The sequence below is a fragment of the Ipomoea nil genome, unplaced genomic scaffold (assembly GCF_001879475.1).
Source record: "Ipomoea nil cultivar Tokyo-kokei standard unplaced genomic scaffold, Asagao_1.1 scaffold2480, whole genome shotgun sequence".
In the NCBI taxonomy this organism is placed as follows: Eukaryota; Viridiplantae; Streptophyta; class Magnoliopsida; order Solanales; family Convolvulaceae; genus Ipomoea; species Ipomoea nil.
Window position 1 is genome coordinate 4,861,049 of NW_017618908.1, and position 21,131 is coordinate 4,882,179.

At 39.9% G+C, this 21,131-nt stretch overlaps 1 protein-coding gene across 1 annotated transcript; it reads right to left on the reverse strand.

Moving 5' to 3' along the window:
- Positions 1–1,546: 1,546 nt before the first annotated feature.
- On the reverse strand, positions 1,547–9,896 carry LOC109152764. Its single transcript, XM_019300411.1, has 10 exons — positions 9,563–9,896; positions 6,111–9,347; positions 4,817–5,360; positions 4,642–4,712; positions 4,116–4,571; positions 2,935–3,191; positions 2,635–2,845; positions 2,297–2,534; positions 2,056–2,206; positions 1,547–1,973 (listed from the first exon to the last, which is right to left on the reverse strand). Exons 1-10 carry the CDS (start codon positions 9,894–9,896, stop codon positions 1,668–1,670), a joined length of 5,805 nt encoding a protein of 1,934 aa, XP_019155956.1. The 3' UTR covers positions 1,547–1,667.
- Positions 9,897–21,131: the final 11,235 nt, after the last annotated feature.

Genomic DNA, 21,131 nt, shown 5'->3' on the forward strand with positions numbered 1-21,131 from the left:
ATTATACTAATAACAAATAGAACAAGTAAAACAAAGGACCGGGATTTGGTTGATTCAAGCTAAGATGCCAAATATTGTACTAAGGATTAGGGAATTAAATCAAGGCATAGGGCAAGTGAGATGCACAAAAGTGTCCAAATACCACTCTCGTAGCTATTTGGACTTGCAACCTCACCTTAAACTCCACTCTCATGGCAATTCAACCCAAGGTTGCCCAAGCAAGAACACAAGGCATAAATTCTCCTTAATACCCGAAATACTCTCGTATTGGGCATTAAGTGTGTGAATGTGTGGCTAGTGTACAAGCTCTACTCTCGTAGCAACAAACACACTCCAAAACAAGCATATAATTGGGATCCAACAATCATACACAAATTTCTCAACAAACCCATTTCACACAACAACCCTAGATCACCCAAATAATCCCCTTTATGCAATACAACTCAAATAGGCATCAATAGCAAGAAATCAAACCAAATCCTAGTCCCAAAACACTTAGCTACTCATAATATAACAAAAGATACACAATGTTGAAAGAGTAATTGAAAGCATAGATGAAAAATAAAGAGAAGAGATAAAAAGAACACTTCTCTATTGAAGCCTTGAAATCCAAGATTTGCAATGTTCTTGAGCTTGGAAATGGAAAGAAACAACCAATCTACACCTATCTAAGCTATTCTAAAGTTAACCCTAGTTGTGAAGTGAAAGAGAAATGAAAAGTGTGTTCAAGAGTGGAAAAGTTCCCTTTAAAAAGAGTCAAATCGCGCTGCTAGAAAAAAACAGGGAGCTGGCTACGCCCGTGGCCACCAGGCAGAAACATCTGCCCAGTGGCCACGGATGTGGCCACGGTCGTGGCCACACCTGTGGCCAGTGTATACTGCCTGGTGACCACAGCCGTGGCTACCAGGTAGTGTATTCTGCCTGGTGGCCACGGATGTGGCCACGGCCGTGGCCACGCCTGTGGCCACCAGGCAGAATACACTGCCTGGTGACCACAGCCGTGGCCACCAGGCAGTGAATTTTGCCTGGTACCTACGGGTGCGGGCACGTCGCGGCTAGCCGGGTACGCCTTCGATTGTGTCGGTGATCACTTTGATGCTCTCCTCAGCCTCAGGTCACGCCATGATCCATCCCAAAAACGTGTTAAACTCTAAACAACATCACTTTTGTTAACCAAATGCATCTTCGTGTTAAGGTGACACCAAAAACTTGATCAAATACTTCATAGAATGCTTCAAAACATCATTTCTTTGTCAAATCACCTAACACACGCAATAAATTCATAAGTGACCAAAATGAATCTATAATATAATGAGTAACAAGCAAAAACACTAAAATGCACAAGGAAAAAGCATTAGTTTTAGACATTCATCACATTGGAACTATAAAATAAACATAATGAGAATTGGAAATACTAATAATATTTAAAGCAAATTCAAATTTCCCATAAAAAGTAGCCATCAATCTCCATGTCTCTTAGACTTCATGCATGTGACCATTTCTCTATTATTTCCTTAATTCCTGTTCCGCATCAACGGTCCACTTCTATATACTCCGTATGAAATATCAATAACTTCAACCACATATTATTAGAAGGAAAAAGAAAGTGCAGTAAAAGTTGTTTACCAAAAGGGAAACTATTTTACAAGGATTTTATTGCATATGCTCTACCTAGGATCCAAGACAGTCATGGTGCATTCGTTTGTTGAACCTGTTCCCTGTGTGCTTGAAGAGCAATCACCCTTGTTTACTCTTTGTTCTGTGAAAAATCCAGGCTCTTTTGCTTCAGGTAAGGTACTGTCATTGGACAATATTGTTACCACATAAGACATGATCGGTCTATCTTCTGGACGTTGTTGCACACATAACAATCCGACATGGATATACCTTTGAACTTGTGACAGATCACACGATGGACCAAGATGGACATCAATTAATTCCAACGCCCTGTTTTCTTTATACAGTTTCCATGCCTGCAAAGTGAATTTAGATAAATAAGAGTGATAGAAGTGATTCACCAAAAATAAATTATAAGTGTAATTTTTTATGACCTACATGACCAATAAGGTTGAGATTGTGGTCTGGATGGGAAAATCCTCTATTTCTTTTCCCACTCACAATTTCCAACAACAAAACGCCAAAACTAAATGTATCTGATTTTATTGAAAATGTTCCATCAGTAGCATATTCAGGTGATATGTATCCGCTGCATCAAAAAGAAAACATTTTTATTAATAAAATTGATAGAAAACAGTTGAATGGTCCAACATAAATAACACAATATAAAGGTTCTAACTGTGTCCCGATAATATGATTTGTATTTGCTCCTGTTGCATCTCCTCCAACACTTCTTGCCAACCCAAAGTCTGAAATCTTAGGATTCATATTGTTATCCAACAAAACATTACTTGCTTTAAGGTCTCTATGAATGATCCTTAATCGAGAATCTTGATGGAGATACATTAATCCTCGTGCAACTCCGTTAATAATGGTATGGCGTTTTGGCCAATCAAGCAATATGCTCTTTGCTTCATCTACCAAAAGGATGTTAATCAAGTTAAGGTTTCACAAAATATATAATGAAGTAATTATAGTGCATTGATGTAAGGGATCGGAGAGATTAGGAAACCAAACCAAATATAAAGGTATCCAGGCTTTTGTTTGGCATGTATTCGTAGACCAAAAGCTTTTCTTCTCTTTGTATACAACACCCAAGGAGCTTTACTAGATTGCGGTGTTGAAGTTTGGCAATACAAATTACTTCATTCTTGAACTCTTGTACTCCTTGTGTGGAAGTCTTTGAGAGTCGCTTCACAGCAATTTCTTGTTTGTTTTCTAGAACACCCTGAGTATTTGTATTAAACAACGTGTAGATGTTATGAATTGAATCTATAGAAGTTTTAAAAGTAAACTTAGTTAGTTTCATATGCATACCTTGTAAACAGCTCCAAATCCACCCTCTCCAAGTTTGTTATTTTCTAAAAAGTTATTTGTAGCTCTTGATATTGTAGACATGTCAAATAACGGTATTTCTAACCATTCTTTCAGCTTCATCATTTTCTCCTTACTCTTTTTGTAGAGGTACAAACCAAAGCACAGAACTAGCAAGATTATTATAGTTAGTGGTAACGAAGAACCTAAGACGATGATTTGTACTTTCTTCCCCTTTGAGCTAGCATGACAAGATTCGTCTGTAGTATCATGAAAGTGTTAGTTGCTTCAACCTTTTATCCAACTGATGGAGAAAATTAATTCGGGGGTTTGAATTAATTAACCCGATTAAATTATAGAAATAATAAGTATAGGATTGAATGAATGTGAATAATGTAACAAACCATAATAATGAGCGAATATGGATATGAATGTAAGTCACGGGGACAAACGTCGCATTAATTGAATATGAAATGCTATCACAAATGTAGGAATCGTGTAATAACAAAACAAAGTGTTGGATTATGACAAGTTGTGTCTCAATAGGACATGAATGAGGTTTTTATACCCAACTTCGCCATAACAACCCCGGAGAGAATGGTGGGGAGTAATCTCAACCGCCTTGGCGGACTGCAACTGACGCCGCAAGACTCGAACAACGCGAGGACCCCGTCACTTGCGCGAGCATGGAGCTCGGCCAAGTGGCTAACCTCCACGTGGCCGACCCCGGGGTGGCTGACCTCGGCTAAGGTCTGATCTGCCTTGGCCGACCTCGGCTAAGGTCTGCCTTGGCCGACCTCGGCTAAGGTCTACCTTGGCCGACCTCGGCTAAGGTTTGCCTTGGCCGACCCCGGTGTGGCCGACTTCGGCTAAGGTCTGCCTTGGTTGACCCCGTGGCCAAGCACGGAGCTTGGCTGCCCGAGTCGGCCGGGTGCAATTCCGGGTTCCCCCGGTTCTTCGAACTTGGTTCGCTCCATGTTGTCTGGCTCCGGGTTCATTCGTAATTATTCCATAACTAATGTAACTAAATAAAGACAAATGTATGTACACGGTGTCTCAAAACAAAACAAAAAAAAAAAACAAAAAAACAAAAAAAAAAACAAAAAAAAACAAAAAAAACAAAGAAACAAAAAAACAAAAAAATCAAATATAAAGTAGATGAAAAGTTTCTTATTCATATATACCTGGTATCTCAGAAGAATCGAATCTGATGTAAATGTTTTGTCCATTCTGAGACAATAACCGAATATCAAACAAGTCCTTAAACCAAAGCAAACAGCCACTTCCTCCATTGCTTATATCTAAACTCGAATAAGCAGTGCATGAACAATTGCTCAAACACTTGTGCTCACACTCTTTAAGGTTCATAGTTGTGTTAAACCAAGAATGTGTAGTGTCTGGCAATTTTATCCCAGAATACTTCTTGAACCCATCTGTTCCATTCTTGCATTTCAGAGGTATCCTCCTATGGCAACCATCGGACCAGTAATCAAAACTCTGCCACAGGAAATTCTCCGGGTTTTCATCCTCTGAATCTCTCACCACAAGATTCCCTGAATCCAACAGTTGTGCAATCGGATTCTGAGCTGATGATCTTGGTGCATTGGTGGACCATATAGTGTTTTCAGAACTTAGGAAAGCTAGATATTTTCAGCATAATGAAGAAGAAATTGCAGAGAGTTTTATTATATGAGAATGGAGAGATATTACACAGAGAGATGAAAAACACCAAACTTAAAACCTGCTCAGCTACTGCCTTTATACAGGCTACTACAAAGTAACTGCTCTCAACAAACTACAAATAATGGAAAAGACTTTTTACTCCTTGTGCTCAGTTGTATACTGCATTTTATACTTTGATACCTGCCCCTAAGCTGGAGCATACAAGTTTTGGAGGCCCAGCTTAGAAGTAAACTTGTCAAACTGAGGAAAAGGCAGTGGTTTAGTGAATCCATCAGCAATCTGATTTGAAGAAGAAACAGACAGGAGTTTAACAAGACCTTGTTGAACCTTTTGGCGAACAATATGACAATCAATTTCAATGTGTTTCGTCCTTTCATGAAACACAAAATTTTCAGCAATGGCTATAGCTGAATTATTATCACAAAAAACAGTTGCAGGTTTGTCAAGACTAACGTGCAAATCATTCAGCAAGTAGCACAACCATTGTAGTTCACACACGGTTACAGCCAAAGACCTATACTCCGCTTCAGATGAGGAACGTGAAACTGTAGGCTGCTTCTTTGCTTTCCAGGAAATAAGAGACTTCCCAAGAAAAATACAAAAGCCTGTAATGGACTTCCTGGTTTCAGAACAGGCTGCCCAATCGGAGTCAGCAAAAGCTTGCAAATGTAGTTCTGAACTTGAGGGATAAAAGATGCCTTTTCCTGGTGCACCTTTCAAATACCTCAACACTCTATGAGCCACTGCTAGATGTTTTTCAGTAGGAGCATCAATGAATTGACTCAATTGTTGCACTGCATAAGCAATATCAGGCCGGGTGGCTGTCAAATAGAGTAATCTACCAACGAGCCTTCTATACCCACCAACATCTTCAAGTAGAGGACCATCGTTGTGCATCAGTTTTTGCCCTGGGACTATTGGAGTATTCACAGGTTTGGATTCGAGAAAACCACATTCTTGTAAGATATCCAGAGTATATTTTCTTTGACAAAGGTTGAGCCCCTCAGATGATCTAGCAACTTCTATTCCCAAAAAATAGCTGAGTTTGCCAAGGTCTTTGATCTTGAAGGTGGAATCCAGAAACCTCTTCAAGTCATTTATCTGTTCCAGTTCATTGCCAGTTACAATAATATCATCTACATAGACAAGGAGGGCAAGGAAAGATTTACCATTATCCTTAGTAAATAGAGAAGGATCGGCTTTAGCCTGTGTGAAACCAATGTTTAATAAAGCAGTAGTCAATTTGGCATTCCATTGTCTACTAGCTTGCTTAAGCCCATAGAGTGATCTCATCAACCTGCATACTTGGTTTGGCTTGTCACTTTGAAACCCAGGAGGGAGGACCATGTAGACCTCCTCATCTAAATCTCCATGAAGGAAGGCATTATTGATATCCAATTGTTGAATGTGCCAATCTCTTATGGCTGCCACTGCAAGAAAAGTCCTAATAGTTGATAATCTTGCCACAGGGGAAAAAGTTTCTATATAATCAACACCCAACTGCTGAGTGTATCCTTTAGCCACTAACCTGGCTTTATACCTTTCTATTGAACCATCTGATTTATGTTTGATCTTATACACCCATTTGCAGCCTATTGGAGTTTTCCCAGGAGGTAAATCAGTGAGTGTCCAAGTATGATTGTCCTGAAGGGCTTGAATTTCAGCCTGCATTGCTTGTTTCCAACACTGAAATTTGATTGCCTCATTATATGTCTTAGGTTCATAATTTGAGGAGATAGCAGTGGTGAATACTCTGTATGTTGGAGATAAGGATTCATAGGAAAGAACATGATGTAAAGAGTGTGGAGAAGACCTACCATGTATCACTGGATCACAATGGTAATCTTGTAATCTGACAGGAATATGCCTTTGTCTTGTAGATCTTCTAGGCTGAATATTATGAGATTCATTTTGAGTTTCATCTGGCAAACCATTCTCTGCTGCTGAATTTTGGGCTACAGGCAACGAACTGTCATGACCAAGTGGAGAGGCAGATGGAACGCCTAAGATGGAATGACCATCAGTGGCTATATCACCTAGGTTATAATCATCTGAAAAAGATAGAACTGGCAGAGAAGGATTAAACAAATCGTGTGTCTCACTGGCTGAAGTATTTTTAGCATCATTTGTCTTGAAGGGAAACTCCTGCTCATAAAAATGTACATCTCTGGATATGAAAACTGAACCATTTTGTATATCATATAAAATGTATCCCTTTACATTAGCAGGATATCCAATGAAAATGCACTTCCTTCCTCTTGCTGCCATTTTATGTCTTGACTGTGATTGTGTGGAAGCATAACATAAACAACCAAACACCTTTAAATGAGCATAATCAGTAGGCTTACCATATAACTTCTCAAAAGGAGTTTGCCAGTTGATCACTTGAGAGGGTAACCTGTTTATCAAATAAGTTGCATGTAGAACACAATGCCCCCAAAACTGCAAGGGGAGAGCTGCTTGAAATCTTAAGGCCCTAGCTACATTTAGCACATGTTGATGCTTCCTCTCTGCAATTGCATTCTGTTGTGGGGTGTTAACACATGACTTTTGATGTAAAATGCCCTTTTCTGCATAAAACTCAGTCATATTAAACTCAGCCCCATTATCGCTTCTTATGACCTTGATTTTAGTAGAAAACTGAGTTACTACATAGTTGTAAAATGCTTTGATCAAAGGCCTTGCCTCTGACTTATGCCTCATCAAATGTAGCCATGTGAACCTACTGTAGTCATCCACTATTGTAAGGAAATAGTGTTGTCCCTGCAATGAACAAACTGGAAAGGGACCCCAAATATCCAAATGTATCAACTCAAAACAACCTGCAGTAGTGGAAGTGCTAATAGGAAAAGGTGATCTCTTATGCTTAGCAAAATGACACACATCACAAGCTAAATTCTTATTCCAAGAAGTTTGATGAAAACCACACAACATATGCATTTTAGTAATGGGAAAATGCCCCAGTCTCTGGTGCCAAACATCCATACTAATAGCATTACAATGTATCTTATTAGACATACTGAAAGAAGAAATTTTCTTTGCTGGAGGCTCTGTCAGAAGATACAACCCATTCTCTTCCTTAGCAAAACCAGTCATCATCCCATGAACATCCTGTATCAAACATTCATTTGCCATCACGAGTAAGCTACAATTTGAATGTTTGGCTAATTTACTGGCTGACACAATATTGAAAGTAAAACTGGGGATGCACAAAACATTCTTTAACCATAAGTTCTCAGATAGTTTAATGTTTCCAATATGTGAGACTTTAACAGTCTCCCCGTTTGGCAAGTTAACCACAGTTCCCTGAACAGCACTATATTCATCAAAAAATTCCAAAGAGCATGTAATATGATCTGTTGCACCTGTGTCTAATATCCATGTGGCAGAACATCTCAAAATAGAATTAATGTGAGCTATAGAAGTAAACTTGCCTTCGGGTGGATTCTCTGCCACAGCTTTAAAATCTGGAACCAAAGTTGGAGTAGGAATACCAAGTGAAACTGTTGCGGCAGTGGATGAACCCTGTCCAATCTGTGTCTGGATAAGTGTGATCAATTTCTGGAGTTGCTCATTTGATATTCCAATATCTCCAGTTTGATTTGCATTTGCAGAGACTGCTAACTGATTTACTTGTCCTTGAACTTGTGCTTGTTTTCCTTTGGACTTATAGCCTGCAATCCATCCCGGGGGGTATCCGTGCTTTTTGTAACATTTGTCTATGGTGTGACCGTTCATTCCACAAAATGTGCATTTTGCTGCAGACTTGTTTCCACTGTTAGTGTTGAACCTTTTTTTGTTATTGAAATTACTTGCATTATTTGAACCAGAAACAACAGCCACAACTTCTTCATTCATTTGTTCTGTGAGGCTACCTTGACTGGCATTAGCTTGCATTATATCATTCCCACTGCATCCAATATTTGTGCCACTGATTTGTCTTTCTAGTTTGAGTGCCATTCCAAACACTTTATAGACATCTGGCATAGGATCTAGAACTAAAACTCCTGATTTAATACTAGTAAAATCATCATTTAGTCCCTTCAAAAAACGGATTACCTGATCATCATCACGTTCCTTTATGATTTTCTTCACAAGCTCACATGAACATCTAGGAGTGCATTCACAAACAGGTAGCGGCCGTAATGCACTCATTTCTTCCCACAATGTTTTGCACCTTGTGTAGTAGTCAGTAACACTCAAAATTCCCTGTTTATTATTGTAGATTTCATCCTGGAGTTCTGAGATTCTGTGTGGATCTGCTTGAGAGAACCTCTTTCTTAAGTCCTCCCATATGTCCTTTGCCTTTTCAAAATAGATAACACTCTGAGCAATTGAAGGACTAACTGATTTTAATAGCCAGGAACTCACGATCATGTTGCATCTCCTCCAAGCTCCATATTCAGGGTGTCCAACATCTGGAACGGAAATGGATCCGTCAATTATTCCCCATTTGTTCTTAACTTCTAGGGCTATTCTCATCGATCGACTCCATGAGCTGTAATTAGACGCGGTCAATGAAGGAGATACAAGCACTTTATTCGGATTCTCACTCACATGCAGAAACAACGGATTTTCATAGTCTTCCGAACTTGCACTCGCACTTCGCTGCGGAAGCGACATTGATGGAGGACGCTCTATTGACGGAGCTCCGTTGGATTCTGCATCCGCCGAGAGGACCGCCGCATAGCTCATATTGCGGGGCTCTGATACCATTTCAGAACTTAGGAAAGCTAGATATTTTCAGCATAATGAAGAAGAAATTGCAGAGAGTTTTATTATATGAGAATGGAGAGATATTACACAGAGAGATGAAAAACACCAAACTTAAAACCTGCTCAGCTACTGCCTTTATACAGGCTACTACAAAGTAACTGCTCTCAACAAACTACAAATAATGGAAAAGACTTTTTACTCCTTGTGCTCAGTTGTATACTGCATTTTATACTTTGATAAGTGTCATTCTTGCCGTCAATAAGAAGTAGCCGGCCAGGCTTAACGATCTTCAAGACAGCAGATGTTGAGTTAGTTAGGGCAGTTTCTCTGTTGGCAATCCATATTACTGTTGGAACAGGAATTTGGTTGTACCATATACCGACATATCGGTTTATGGAACCAGCAGGGATGCTGAGAAACCCCATCTCAAAGCTCCCACCAGATGAAATGATGGTGTTTCCATCTTTGAGGAACTGAGTGGAAGTGAGTGTATCCCTTGCATGGGAAATTTTGTGCATGGAAAGCAATAAAAGGGAGAACAAAAAATGCAGGAAAAGAGTTCTCATTTTGATATCTGTTTCTAAAGTGAAATGTTTGCTGTATATATAGATTTTCTGTTTTGCTTTTCTTGATGGAAATTTATTGTTTATAGATTGGGAGACTTTAATTCGCTAGACCTTAGAAGATTGCAAAGACCAAAGACTCCGTGCAATTGCTGGCATTGAAATGCGGATAAATTTCAGACATTAATTAATTCAAGTCAATTGCTCTTTAAAAAAATTTCGACACCTACGATATTAAAAAATGTGCACTGACATGCACAAGATTGTGCACTAGAATGCACAAAAATGTGAAACTAAATTCGATACAGGATCTACCATGTAATGCGAAGTACCTTGTGTTCAGATGGCATGTAGTGACCTCTCTTATGTGGGAGGTCATGAAGTCGAGGCGTTGTTGACTCTGTGTACTTCAGGTTGAGAAAGTATATTTGAACAGATACTAACGAGACACCTGCAATCAACAATGTGCACTACAAGGCACAACAATATGCACTTGAAGGTATAAATTGTGTGCTCCAAAAGAGACAACAATGTGCACGGGAAAAAGAAAAAAATGCAGCGAAAGACAAAAAAAAAAAAAAAAAAAACCACTTACCACGGTTCGGTTCAAACTGAACTAGACACTATAGCAATCGAGTTGAAAGTTTTCGGTTATGAATCAGATCCAGAACCCAATATTTGGATTTCAATTTATTAAAATCATGAATCGGAAAAACTGGATCCTGAACCGTGAACCAGCGGTTCGAATTGGAACAACTACTAGTGTTAGCTTAAAATTAGAATTATAATATTTACAAATAATGTATGTTCCTTTTTACATTTATTCTGCTTCTCACATATAAGTATATATATGACCGCGATTTGATTTTGATTTTGAACCGTCAGTTCACAGTTCCAGATCCAGTTTGAACTGCTGGTTCAAATTTATTTTAAAATTTTATTTTTTATTTTTAAAATAGTTTAAATTCAACAATAAATGTATTTTATTTTTTCAGTTGAGAACATGAATCGACCGTTCCGGTTCGCGATTTTAATAAACTCTAAATATTGGGTTTCGATTCTAAATTGTAATCGGAATATTTCGGTTTGGTTGTTATAGTGTCTGTTCGGTTTGAACCAAATCGTGGTCAATAATTTGTTGGAGAAGAAAAATAAATGAAATATTTATTTTAAGGGTAAATAGGTCTATTTAACATTTTAGGGGGAAAAACTGCCACTTAATAATTCAGGGGGAAAAATGCTATTTTTTCATATAATATATATATATATATATATATATATATATATATATATATATATATATATATATATACACACACACATACATATATATTTAAGATCATATGAGAACACCTATTTAGGTGAGAACGTGAGAACAAATCGTGTGCATTCATTTAATATTTTTTAATGGTCTAGATTAGATTAAGTGTGTGCGAACGTGCATTAAATGTGTGCAAACACACTCGTATGCACATGTTCTCACTGAAACCCTATCATATATATATATATATATATATATATATATATATATATATATATATATATATATTACATGACCGGATTTTGGGCCGTGCAAGATGGGCAACAACACAGGGCCTCAATTTTTAGAGGGCCTAATATTTATCGTTGACTTAGCTACTTAAGAAATAAAAAATAAAATAAATCTACACCAACTCATCTCACATTTTACAAACTCATTATTGTCGTCATATTTAATCTCCACAAATTACAACGCCAATAATCACCGTCAATGCATCAAACGCAATAATAGATATAGATTATTGGCATTAAGAATCTACCCCGTGACCGACATGATTTCTGATGCAGCCGTTACATCGGACGCCGCCGCCGCCGCTCTGCTGGAGATCACCTGGCAAATCATCGACGGGGCTCGGGGCTATTGGTAAATATGATACTTTTAGTTGCCCTAGCTTTAATTTAAATTGAAGTAGGAACTGTGATTTTTGCATTTAGCTGGCATTACACCATTCATACTAATTTGAAGTAAAAATCATATATTTTATGACATTGATTTTAAAGATTGCACACTTATACTTTTGTTAGGGGCATGACCTCATTTATTTATAAGAATGTGGACACAAAAATCCAAAAACCGGCCATGTATATATTCTACTTTTACTTCTGTCATAGATGCCAGTCTACTTACGTTGGGAATTGGGACATAAGTCATTGCTACATTAATTATTGGAAATTTGACCTTATCTAAGCTAATGCTTAGATTACGTTGGGCGGAGGTCGGTAAAAGTCAAGTCTATCACCCGGTAATGGAGGATTGTTGAGTGGAGATTGATAAATGGCTTAAAGAGTCAAGTTTAACACTCAACATCTCGAAAATGTGTGGCGGTATAAGGAAATAAAGTTACGCCTTTGTTACAAACTATAACTTTTGACTTAGTGGTAAGTGTTTGATCTTAACAAGTGATATCAAAGGTAAGTCACGAGTTATCCTATCAATAAATGCAAGTTTAGAATAAGTTTAAGACAAGACACCCGTTGAACAGATCAACTATACATCTAAGTTTTCCAGATTAGCTATTGGTTTAGAATTTTCTACTTCTTAGACTTTGTTTCAGCTATGTGAATTATCCTCCACAAGAGGCACTATCACCATAACTCTTAACCGATCAGAGCTTGACCTTGACCTTGACCCTAATTAGGCCAATTGTTCAACCTCACTAGACTTACTTCTAATTAAGACAACGAGATTACCATATATCTCGAGTCTTGAAGTGAAATATGGGTTTCAAAGTTCTCATGGCACTTTGTGAAAACTGGCTTGCCACCATTCAAACGGCAAATTATACCGTGGACCATCGTCGACAAAGCATTATGGACCATGGTCCAGAACGGTGTCGTTTCTTTTAATGAAAAGAAACGGCACCTGTTCCGGGCTTTTTCGCATAAAGTAGTTTTGTTTGTATAACATATTCAGTTTCTTTCAACACAACTACAATTTCGTTTCATTTCAGAAAATGAAATATTCCCGCCCTGCTTAAAGAATGCATCAAGAGCATGAGCGAGTAGCCACACTGTGTCATAAGCATAGAGACCCAGAGTGGACAACTCAAAAGTGCCATTATTTGCCAACCGTTTGGTCAAATTACTCCACCTAGAGAAAAATTTCCTCTTCAATGTAGCCAATGTAGAAAGCCGAGCATTAGTGTCAAGGATGGTTGAGAGCCAATGTGTAGCCAATGTTTTATTTCCAGAAATTATATATGTTTTGTTTATGTTTATCAGTTTATTTGTTTGTTAGAAAATTCTATGTTTACTTGTTTAGATTATATTTTTTTTAGTTCAGTTATGAAAAAATTCTTTAGAAGAAAATCAACTTTTGTATTTGAACCTTGTATTTGAACATTTTTGAATTCATTTTACCTTTGCTTCTTTGCACCACTCAAAGGAAATTCTGGCTCCGTCTCTATCTATAACTTTTCTTATGTTTGGTTCAATGTGATTGAATTTGTTTATTTGTATTCATATTATTGTGGGTAGAGATGGATATCACAAAACCTTTGAAAAAAGGAATGAGAATGAAAAAGGATGATGGTGAATGGATACGGGTTGACTTTCGTTATGAACGACTCCCTACTTTCTGCTTTATCTGTGGAATCTTGGGGCATGGAGATCGCTTTTGTCCGAAGGTGAAACGAGGAGACGATGCTACGCGGATGAAGGCTTTTGGACCGGAGTTGAGAGCCGGTAGTCGGAGAAGCACTCCGGTAGCAGGGCAGCAGTGGATTGCGCCGGAAGTAACTGTTGAGCGCGATCAGTGGATTTCCCCGGGAATTGCGGCTAATCAATCTTCGGAAGGAAAGAAAGTTATTAATAATAATTCTCTTTCCATTCTTGTGCATACAAAATCAGGCCAAAATATCCCCGTTCTTTCTGCTGCAAATTATGGCAAAAATAGCGTGACAGCTAATGCAAGCAGTACCACGTGCATGGAGTCTGAGATAGGTGAACTTACCTTTGTGGATCCAAAACGTCGTCGCCAGTCCGAAGCTACACCAAGCAGTCTGCAGGTACAGGCCATGGAATGCGATGATGTCTCAAAAAACTTGCAATTGGCGGGAGTTGGCTTGGGCCATTCCCGCCCGTCCCAATGAGTACCCTATGCTGGAACTGTCGTGGTCTGGGCAACCCACGTACAGTTCATGAATTATTGGCACTAGAGGCCAAAACCAAGCCTATGTTTATTTTTATTATGGAAACGAAGGTACGTCAAGTACATGCAGAAAACTTAAAAATAAAGTTGAACTTTGAAGGTCTGTTCTATGTGGATGGTGGGGGACGTAAGGGTGGTTTAGCACTGCTTTGGAGGGATAAAAATGTGGCAAGTCTTATTAGCTACTCGAAGAATCATATCGATGTTCAAGTACGGCTGCCTGGCAGCAATGCTTGGAGGTTGACAGGTTTTTACGGGTTCTCGGAAAGCACTAATCGTCAACGTTCGTGGGACTTGCTACGCTCTCTTCGTCATAAGTCGGATCTTCCGTGGTTAGTAGCTGGGGACTTTAATGATATTATGTCTCCGAACGAGAAGCGTGGGCGGCATCCGCATCCCACTTCATCAATTGAGGGATTCACGCGTGCTTTGGATGAGTGTCACCTGTTTGATCTGGGATTGAAAGGTAGGCAGTTCACCTGGGAACGAGGAATGGGCACTGATCATTGGGTAGAGGAGAAGCTTGATAGGGCTGTGGCGGGTGCAGACTGGAGAGTGATGTTTGAACGTGCGGAGGTTCGTAATTATGATGTAGTTATGAGTGATCATACTGCAATCTTTGTGGAGTTGGAGGGTCCCTCTGTGGGGCGTCAAAGAAGACGGTTTATGTTTGAAAATGCCTGGTTAAAAGAATCTGGTTGCAAAGACGTTGTGCTGAAAGCATGGGATGAGACAAGAGGTGATATTTTACCGGAAAGGCTGGATCACTGTGGAGTAACGCTTAATCACTGGGGTGGTAGTTTGATTCAGCGTATTACTAAGGATATTAGTTATCTTCAGCATAGCATTAATCAGTTACGCGATAGAAGGGACAATGAGGGGCTTTCTCGGATTAGGGAACTAAATACCAGATTGAATTCCCTTTACGATCAACAAAATATTATATGGCGACAGAGGGCAAAGCAGTTTTGGTTAACAAGCGTAGACAGAAATATAAAATTCTTTCATCTTTATGCGACGGCTAGGAGGAGGAAGAATACCATCACTAAGTTGAAAAATTTTGAGGATGAATGGGTGGAAGGTGCGGGTCTAATTGGGCTTGTAGAGCACTATTACACAAATATTTTCACCTCAGGTGGTGCTACGGATTGTACGGCACTTAATGGTCTTCTGCCTAGGGTATCGGATGAGGACAATATTAAATTGCTCCGTCCCTTCTCTATGGAAGATGTCAAAGAGGCGCTATTTTCTATGGCACCTGATAAGTCCCCGGGACCTGATGGTTTCAGTCCTGCTTTTTTCCAGCATTTTTGGAGTGAGATTGGTGGGGATGTGAGTCGTTTCATTATGAATTGCTTAAATTGTCAGAGTTGGCCAGAAGGGATGAACGATGCTCATGTAACTTTGATCCCAAAGAAGTCAGCGCCGATAGTAATGGGGGACCTTCGGCCAATTGCTCTCTGTAACGTGACTTATAAGATACTGTCTAAAATGTTGGCCAATAGACTCAAAGAGGTTCTTGAAGGTGTAATATCGGACCAGCAAAGCGCCTTTCTACCGGGTCGTCTCATTACAGATAATGTACTGATTGCTTCAGAAGTTGTACATTATTTAAATCGTAAAAGGCAAGGAACCACTGGATGGTGTGCGCTTAAACTTGACATGGCCAAGGCCTATGACAAGATGGAATGGGGTTTCCTTGAGCAGGTTATGATCCGTATGGGCTTCGACAGTCGTTGGGTGGATATTATTATGAGATGTGTTACAACTGTGCGGTACAAGGTGGGTTTGAATGGTTACCTGACCAATATCATTATGCCATCACGGGGCTTACGCCAAGGGGATCCTCTATCACCCTACTTGTTTATCCTTTGTGCGGAAGGACTCGGGTATTTACTATCGCGAGCGGCAGATAACCATCGTATATCCCCGTGTATTGTGGCACGTGGTGCACCAGGCGTCTCACATTTGTTTTTCGCGGATGACAGCCTCCTTTTTTTCAAGGCGACTATTTCCGAGGCTACTACGGTGAAGGAGTGTCTCACTACTTATGAGGCTATGTCTGGTCAATCAGTGAACTTCAGTAAGTCCTGTATTTTATTCAGTCCCAATACTCTCCCTACTGTGAGGCTTGAAGTTGCATCAATTCTAAATGTTTTGGTGGTGGAAAATCTGGGAAAATATTTGGGCCTGCCGATGGGTATTGGTCGTAATAAGAAGGAGGTGTTTGCATATCTAGAAACTAAATTGAGACATCGATTAGCCGGATGGAATAAAAAAGTGTTGTCTCGTGCCGGGAAGGAAGTCCTAATCAAAAGTGTTGCTCAAGCTCTGCCGACTTATACCATGAGCATATATTATCTACCGCTTACCTTTTGCGAGCATATTGAACGTATAATGAACCGGTACTGGTGGAGTTCGCGTAGTAACGATGGGGGTGGAATACGGTGGATGGCTTGGCGACGTATGTGCTCTTCGAAGGGTGATGGAGGATTAGGCTTTAAACAACTAAACAAGTTCAACCTTGCTCTATTGGCCAAGCAGGGATGGCGTCTTGTTACAAATCAAACTTCTTTAGCAGCACGTATTCTCAAAGCACGTTATTATCCCCAAAGTGAGTTCTTTGATGCTAAAATCGGCGCTAATCCCAGTTTCGTGTGGCGTTCAATTTTAGCGGGTAAGGACATTCTGTCCACTGGATGTGTGAAACGTATTGGTAACGGAGAAGGCACACTGGTTTGGAAACATCCTTGGTTGCCCGGATTCTCGGGATCCTTATATACGCACTCCCTGCTTAACCTAGAATCATAATATGACAGTTAGTGAATTACTCAGCCCGGTGACTAACGACTGGGATGTGGGGAAGCTGGAGGAGTTTTTTGAGAATCGCGACATTGAGCTGATTCGGAAAATACCAGTGGCTATGGGTTATAATGACTGTTGGTACAGGCGTGGTGACATTAGAGGTCAGTACCTTGTGAAACATGGGTATAAACTTATTTCTTCTCTCCAGGATGATGGGCAGCACTTGAACTTTGCATGGAAGGAGCTATGGAGGCTTAAGATACCTCCCAACATCTCTAATTTTATTTGGAGGTGTATCCATGGCGTCTTACCCACGATGACAGCGTTAAAAATGAAAAGAGTGGATGTTGACGAGGCCTGTCATCTTTGCAAGCAACACCCTGAAACTTTAAAGCACTTGTTTGTGGATTGTATTCAAGTTCGCCCCCTTTGGATTGATGCTCATCTTCGGCTGCTAAACGTAGATGATGACTTTGCGGGTTGTCTCTCTAAATGGCTAGCGCAGGCTGATAAGAGGATTGTGGTTCGATGTGTGGCAATTTGTTGGTCTATCTGGAAACATCGGAACGCTTTAGTCTGGAATAATGAACATGTTGAGTTTGAGACAAACACTTATAGGCATCCAATCCCTATACAATAGGTCTACCCGTTTCACTCCTACTCCTAGTATGAGACAAACACTTATTCCTAATCCATATATGAGACAAACTCAACAATCTCCACCTTGGCGAATATGTTCTTTAGGAGAAAAGATAACTCAACAAATCTCCACCTTGACGAATATGCTCTTTAGGAGAAAAGACTTATCTCACCATCTCCACCTTCACATATATGCCCTTTAGGAGAAAAGACTTCTCCACCTTCGCAAATATGTCCTTTAGGAGAAAAAGATAACTCAACAAATCTCCACCTTAGCAAATATGTCCCTTAGGAGAAAAGACTTATCTCACCATCTCCACCTTCACAATTATGCCCTTAGGAGAAAAATATTTATCTCACATATACACATAGGTAGGAACAACCATGTTTATCCTAACTAGCCAGCCATATGCATACGCAGCATCAAACGTTACCCAGTGCATGTACACGAACTGCTTTGTTCCAAGCCATTCGCCCCTCAGCCGTCGACCTGTTATACCGCCGCGACTCATGCTAACTGTCTCGTTTAGCTGACCTCCTGCATCCGGCTCATACCAGGTCCATGTCCCCTCCGGGTATCCACGTTGCCCCAACACAACAGCGCCCCTGCAAAGTCACACTAAACCCGTGTGCCTTGCCCAATGTTCCACTAACCAGTAATTGCCACTGGTTAGTAACACGCACCACGCAGCATCAAACGTTTCCCCGTGCATGTTCACGAACTGCTTTGTCCCAAGCAATCCGTCACACCAAGCCATATTAGCCCAACGCATACCAGCCTTGACTCACGCCAAGCCGGGCCCATACCAGATCCATATCCCCTCCTGGTATCCACGCTGCCCCTAACACAACAGCGCCCCTGCAAAGTCACACTAAACCCGTGTGCCTTGCCCAATGCTCCACTAACCAGTAATTGCCACTGGTTAGTAACACGCACCACGCAGCATCAAACGTTCCCAGTGCATGTTCACGAATCGCTTCATCCCGAAGCGTCTGCCCATACCAACCGTGACTCATGCCAAGCCCGGCCCATACCAGTCGTAACTCATGACAAGCTCGACTCATACCAGCCGTGACTCTTGACAAGCCCGACCCATACCAGTGCTATACTGGCCCATACCGAGCCAATATTGACCCATAGCGATACCAGTGCCATACTGGCCCATACCGATACCAGGTCCACGACCCCTCCTGGTATCCGCGCTGCCAACACTACAGCGCCCCTCACCACTTTCTCATCTAGACTCTAGAAACGCCCAACAAGTCCAAACAATGTTCGAACTTGTTACTAGTTACTGCTAGAACATCACCTTCACTATAATAAGAGTCATCGGCTTGAACCACGTTCATAGCTTCCTGCTTCTTCAACTCCTCCCAATCAGCCTCTTTCAGATTAGTTGGCTTTTCCGCCCTCAAGGTTTTCAGAAGGACCTAATATGCCAACAAATCCTCTACCCCAATCTGCCATAACCTAAAATTCCCTATTCCATCAAACTTTGATACCTCGAATTTTGTACTTGAACTACCCATCTCAACTATGCTCTGATACCAATTTGTTGAAATTAACAAGAACAAGAAACAATAATAATGGCAGAAAGGGTAAAGAAGGCAAGATTTACGTGGTTCGGCAAAGTGCCTACATCCACGGGAGTGAAACAATTCTCTTATTCATAATGATGGTGATAGTGGTGACACAACCCTTTAGGGATACAACCAATATATTTATAGGGATCCAATCCCTATACAATAGGTCTACCCGTTTCACTCCTACTCTTAGTATGAGACAAACACTTATTCCTAATCCATATATGAGACAAACTCAACAGAACAATGGTTTTTACCTCCTATTCTGGTGGAAGTATCGAATATGCTGAATGATTGGGAGGAGGATGTTATGCAGAGTGCCAGCACACCACAAATTTCAGTAGGTGTTAACCAGCCGCATGCAATTTCAGGAACGACTTGTATTTACGTGGATGCAGCGGTGTTTCCGGATATAGATACCGCGTTTTTTGGCATTTATTTGACGAATAATGCTGGTGTGTATATAGCGGCTAAAAATGGTTCACTTCGTTGCATGCATGATGTTTTTTTGGCCGAAGCTATTGCAGTGAAAGAAGCCTTGTCCTGGGCTAAGGATCGTGGAGACATGAAGGTTGCCATCTTCTCAGATTGTCAGATGGTATGTAAGTGGTTTGATGATGAGGCACATGATCTCTCTTATGCTGGATGTATTTTACGCGAGTGCAGAAAATTACAACGACACTTTGAATCAGTGTCTATTTCTTTTATTCCGAGATCAGCGAATAAGTTTGCTCATGCAATCGCTAGAGCTGCTCATTCTCAGTCTGGTCCTTTTACTTGGCTATCTTTGATTCCTTCTTGTATTGAACATTTAGTTTAATAAAGCTGGTTTGTTACCTTTCAAAAAAAAAATATAAAGGGAAAATTATAATTTATGCCCCTCAAGAATATGCCAATTATAAATGTCACATCTCAATTCTAAGTGGTATAAATGTTGCTCATGAATTGTCAAGATGTGGCCATATATTCAATCGTTATATCCTACACCACGGCGCACATAGCATTGTGCGCCGCGCGCCTCCCAAAACGACGTCGTTTTGGGGTCGTGTTGGGAGGCGCGGTAGGAAGTTGCTGAGATTATGTGTATTCGTTCACAACGTTATGTGTATTCGTTCACAACGTTATGTGTATTGGTTCATAGAGTTATGTGTATTTTTTATACAATTATGTACATTGTTTTTATACAATTATGTACATCCGAATCAGAAAATTTGTGTGTATTATGTTAAGAGTTGATGTGTATTATGTTAAAAGTTTATGTTTATTATGTATTATGTTAGATTATGTGTATTATCTTTTAAAAAGAGTATGTATATTTTTTTATAACATTATGTGTATTCATGTATAACATTATGTGTATTCAAGTATAACATTATGTACATTCTTGAACAGCGGGTTTTTTTTTTAAAGAAAAGCCTACTGCCATTCACTGGGGCGGGAAATTTCAAAAAAAAAAATAATTAAAACGACGTCGTTTTGCATCTGGGCGCATAGTGCAATGTACGCCGTGGTGTAGGATATAAATTGCCCCATATATTGCCCCTCCTGAGTGGCATAAATTACAATATATGGTCCACATGTAATGTAGACCATGGTCTATAGTATAATTTTTCGAAAACAATCCTTATACCATGGACCACGGACACAGTGCACTGTGGACCCTGGTATATGTGTATGTGTCTTATTTTGTGAATTTTTGTGTCTTGTGTTATGAAATCATATACCTTAAGGGGGCGTTTAGTTCACGGAATGTTAGATTACCTTAGGAAATGTAAGATTGTTGGGAATGTTAGATTACTTGGAATGTTAGATCCATGTGTTTGGTTTAAAACTAAGATATGTAAATAAGACAACGGTAATAAGACAAATTGATTAAAACGTCCAAAGCCCAACATTAGTAATAAGACAAGGGAATGTGAGATTACCTAAGAAATTGGAGGGTATCTCACATTCCCTTCCAATAGCTAAAAACTTAATGTGGAGGTTATCTGACATTCCTTGAAAAAGTTACATAACCTGAA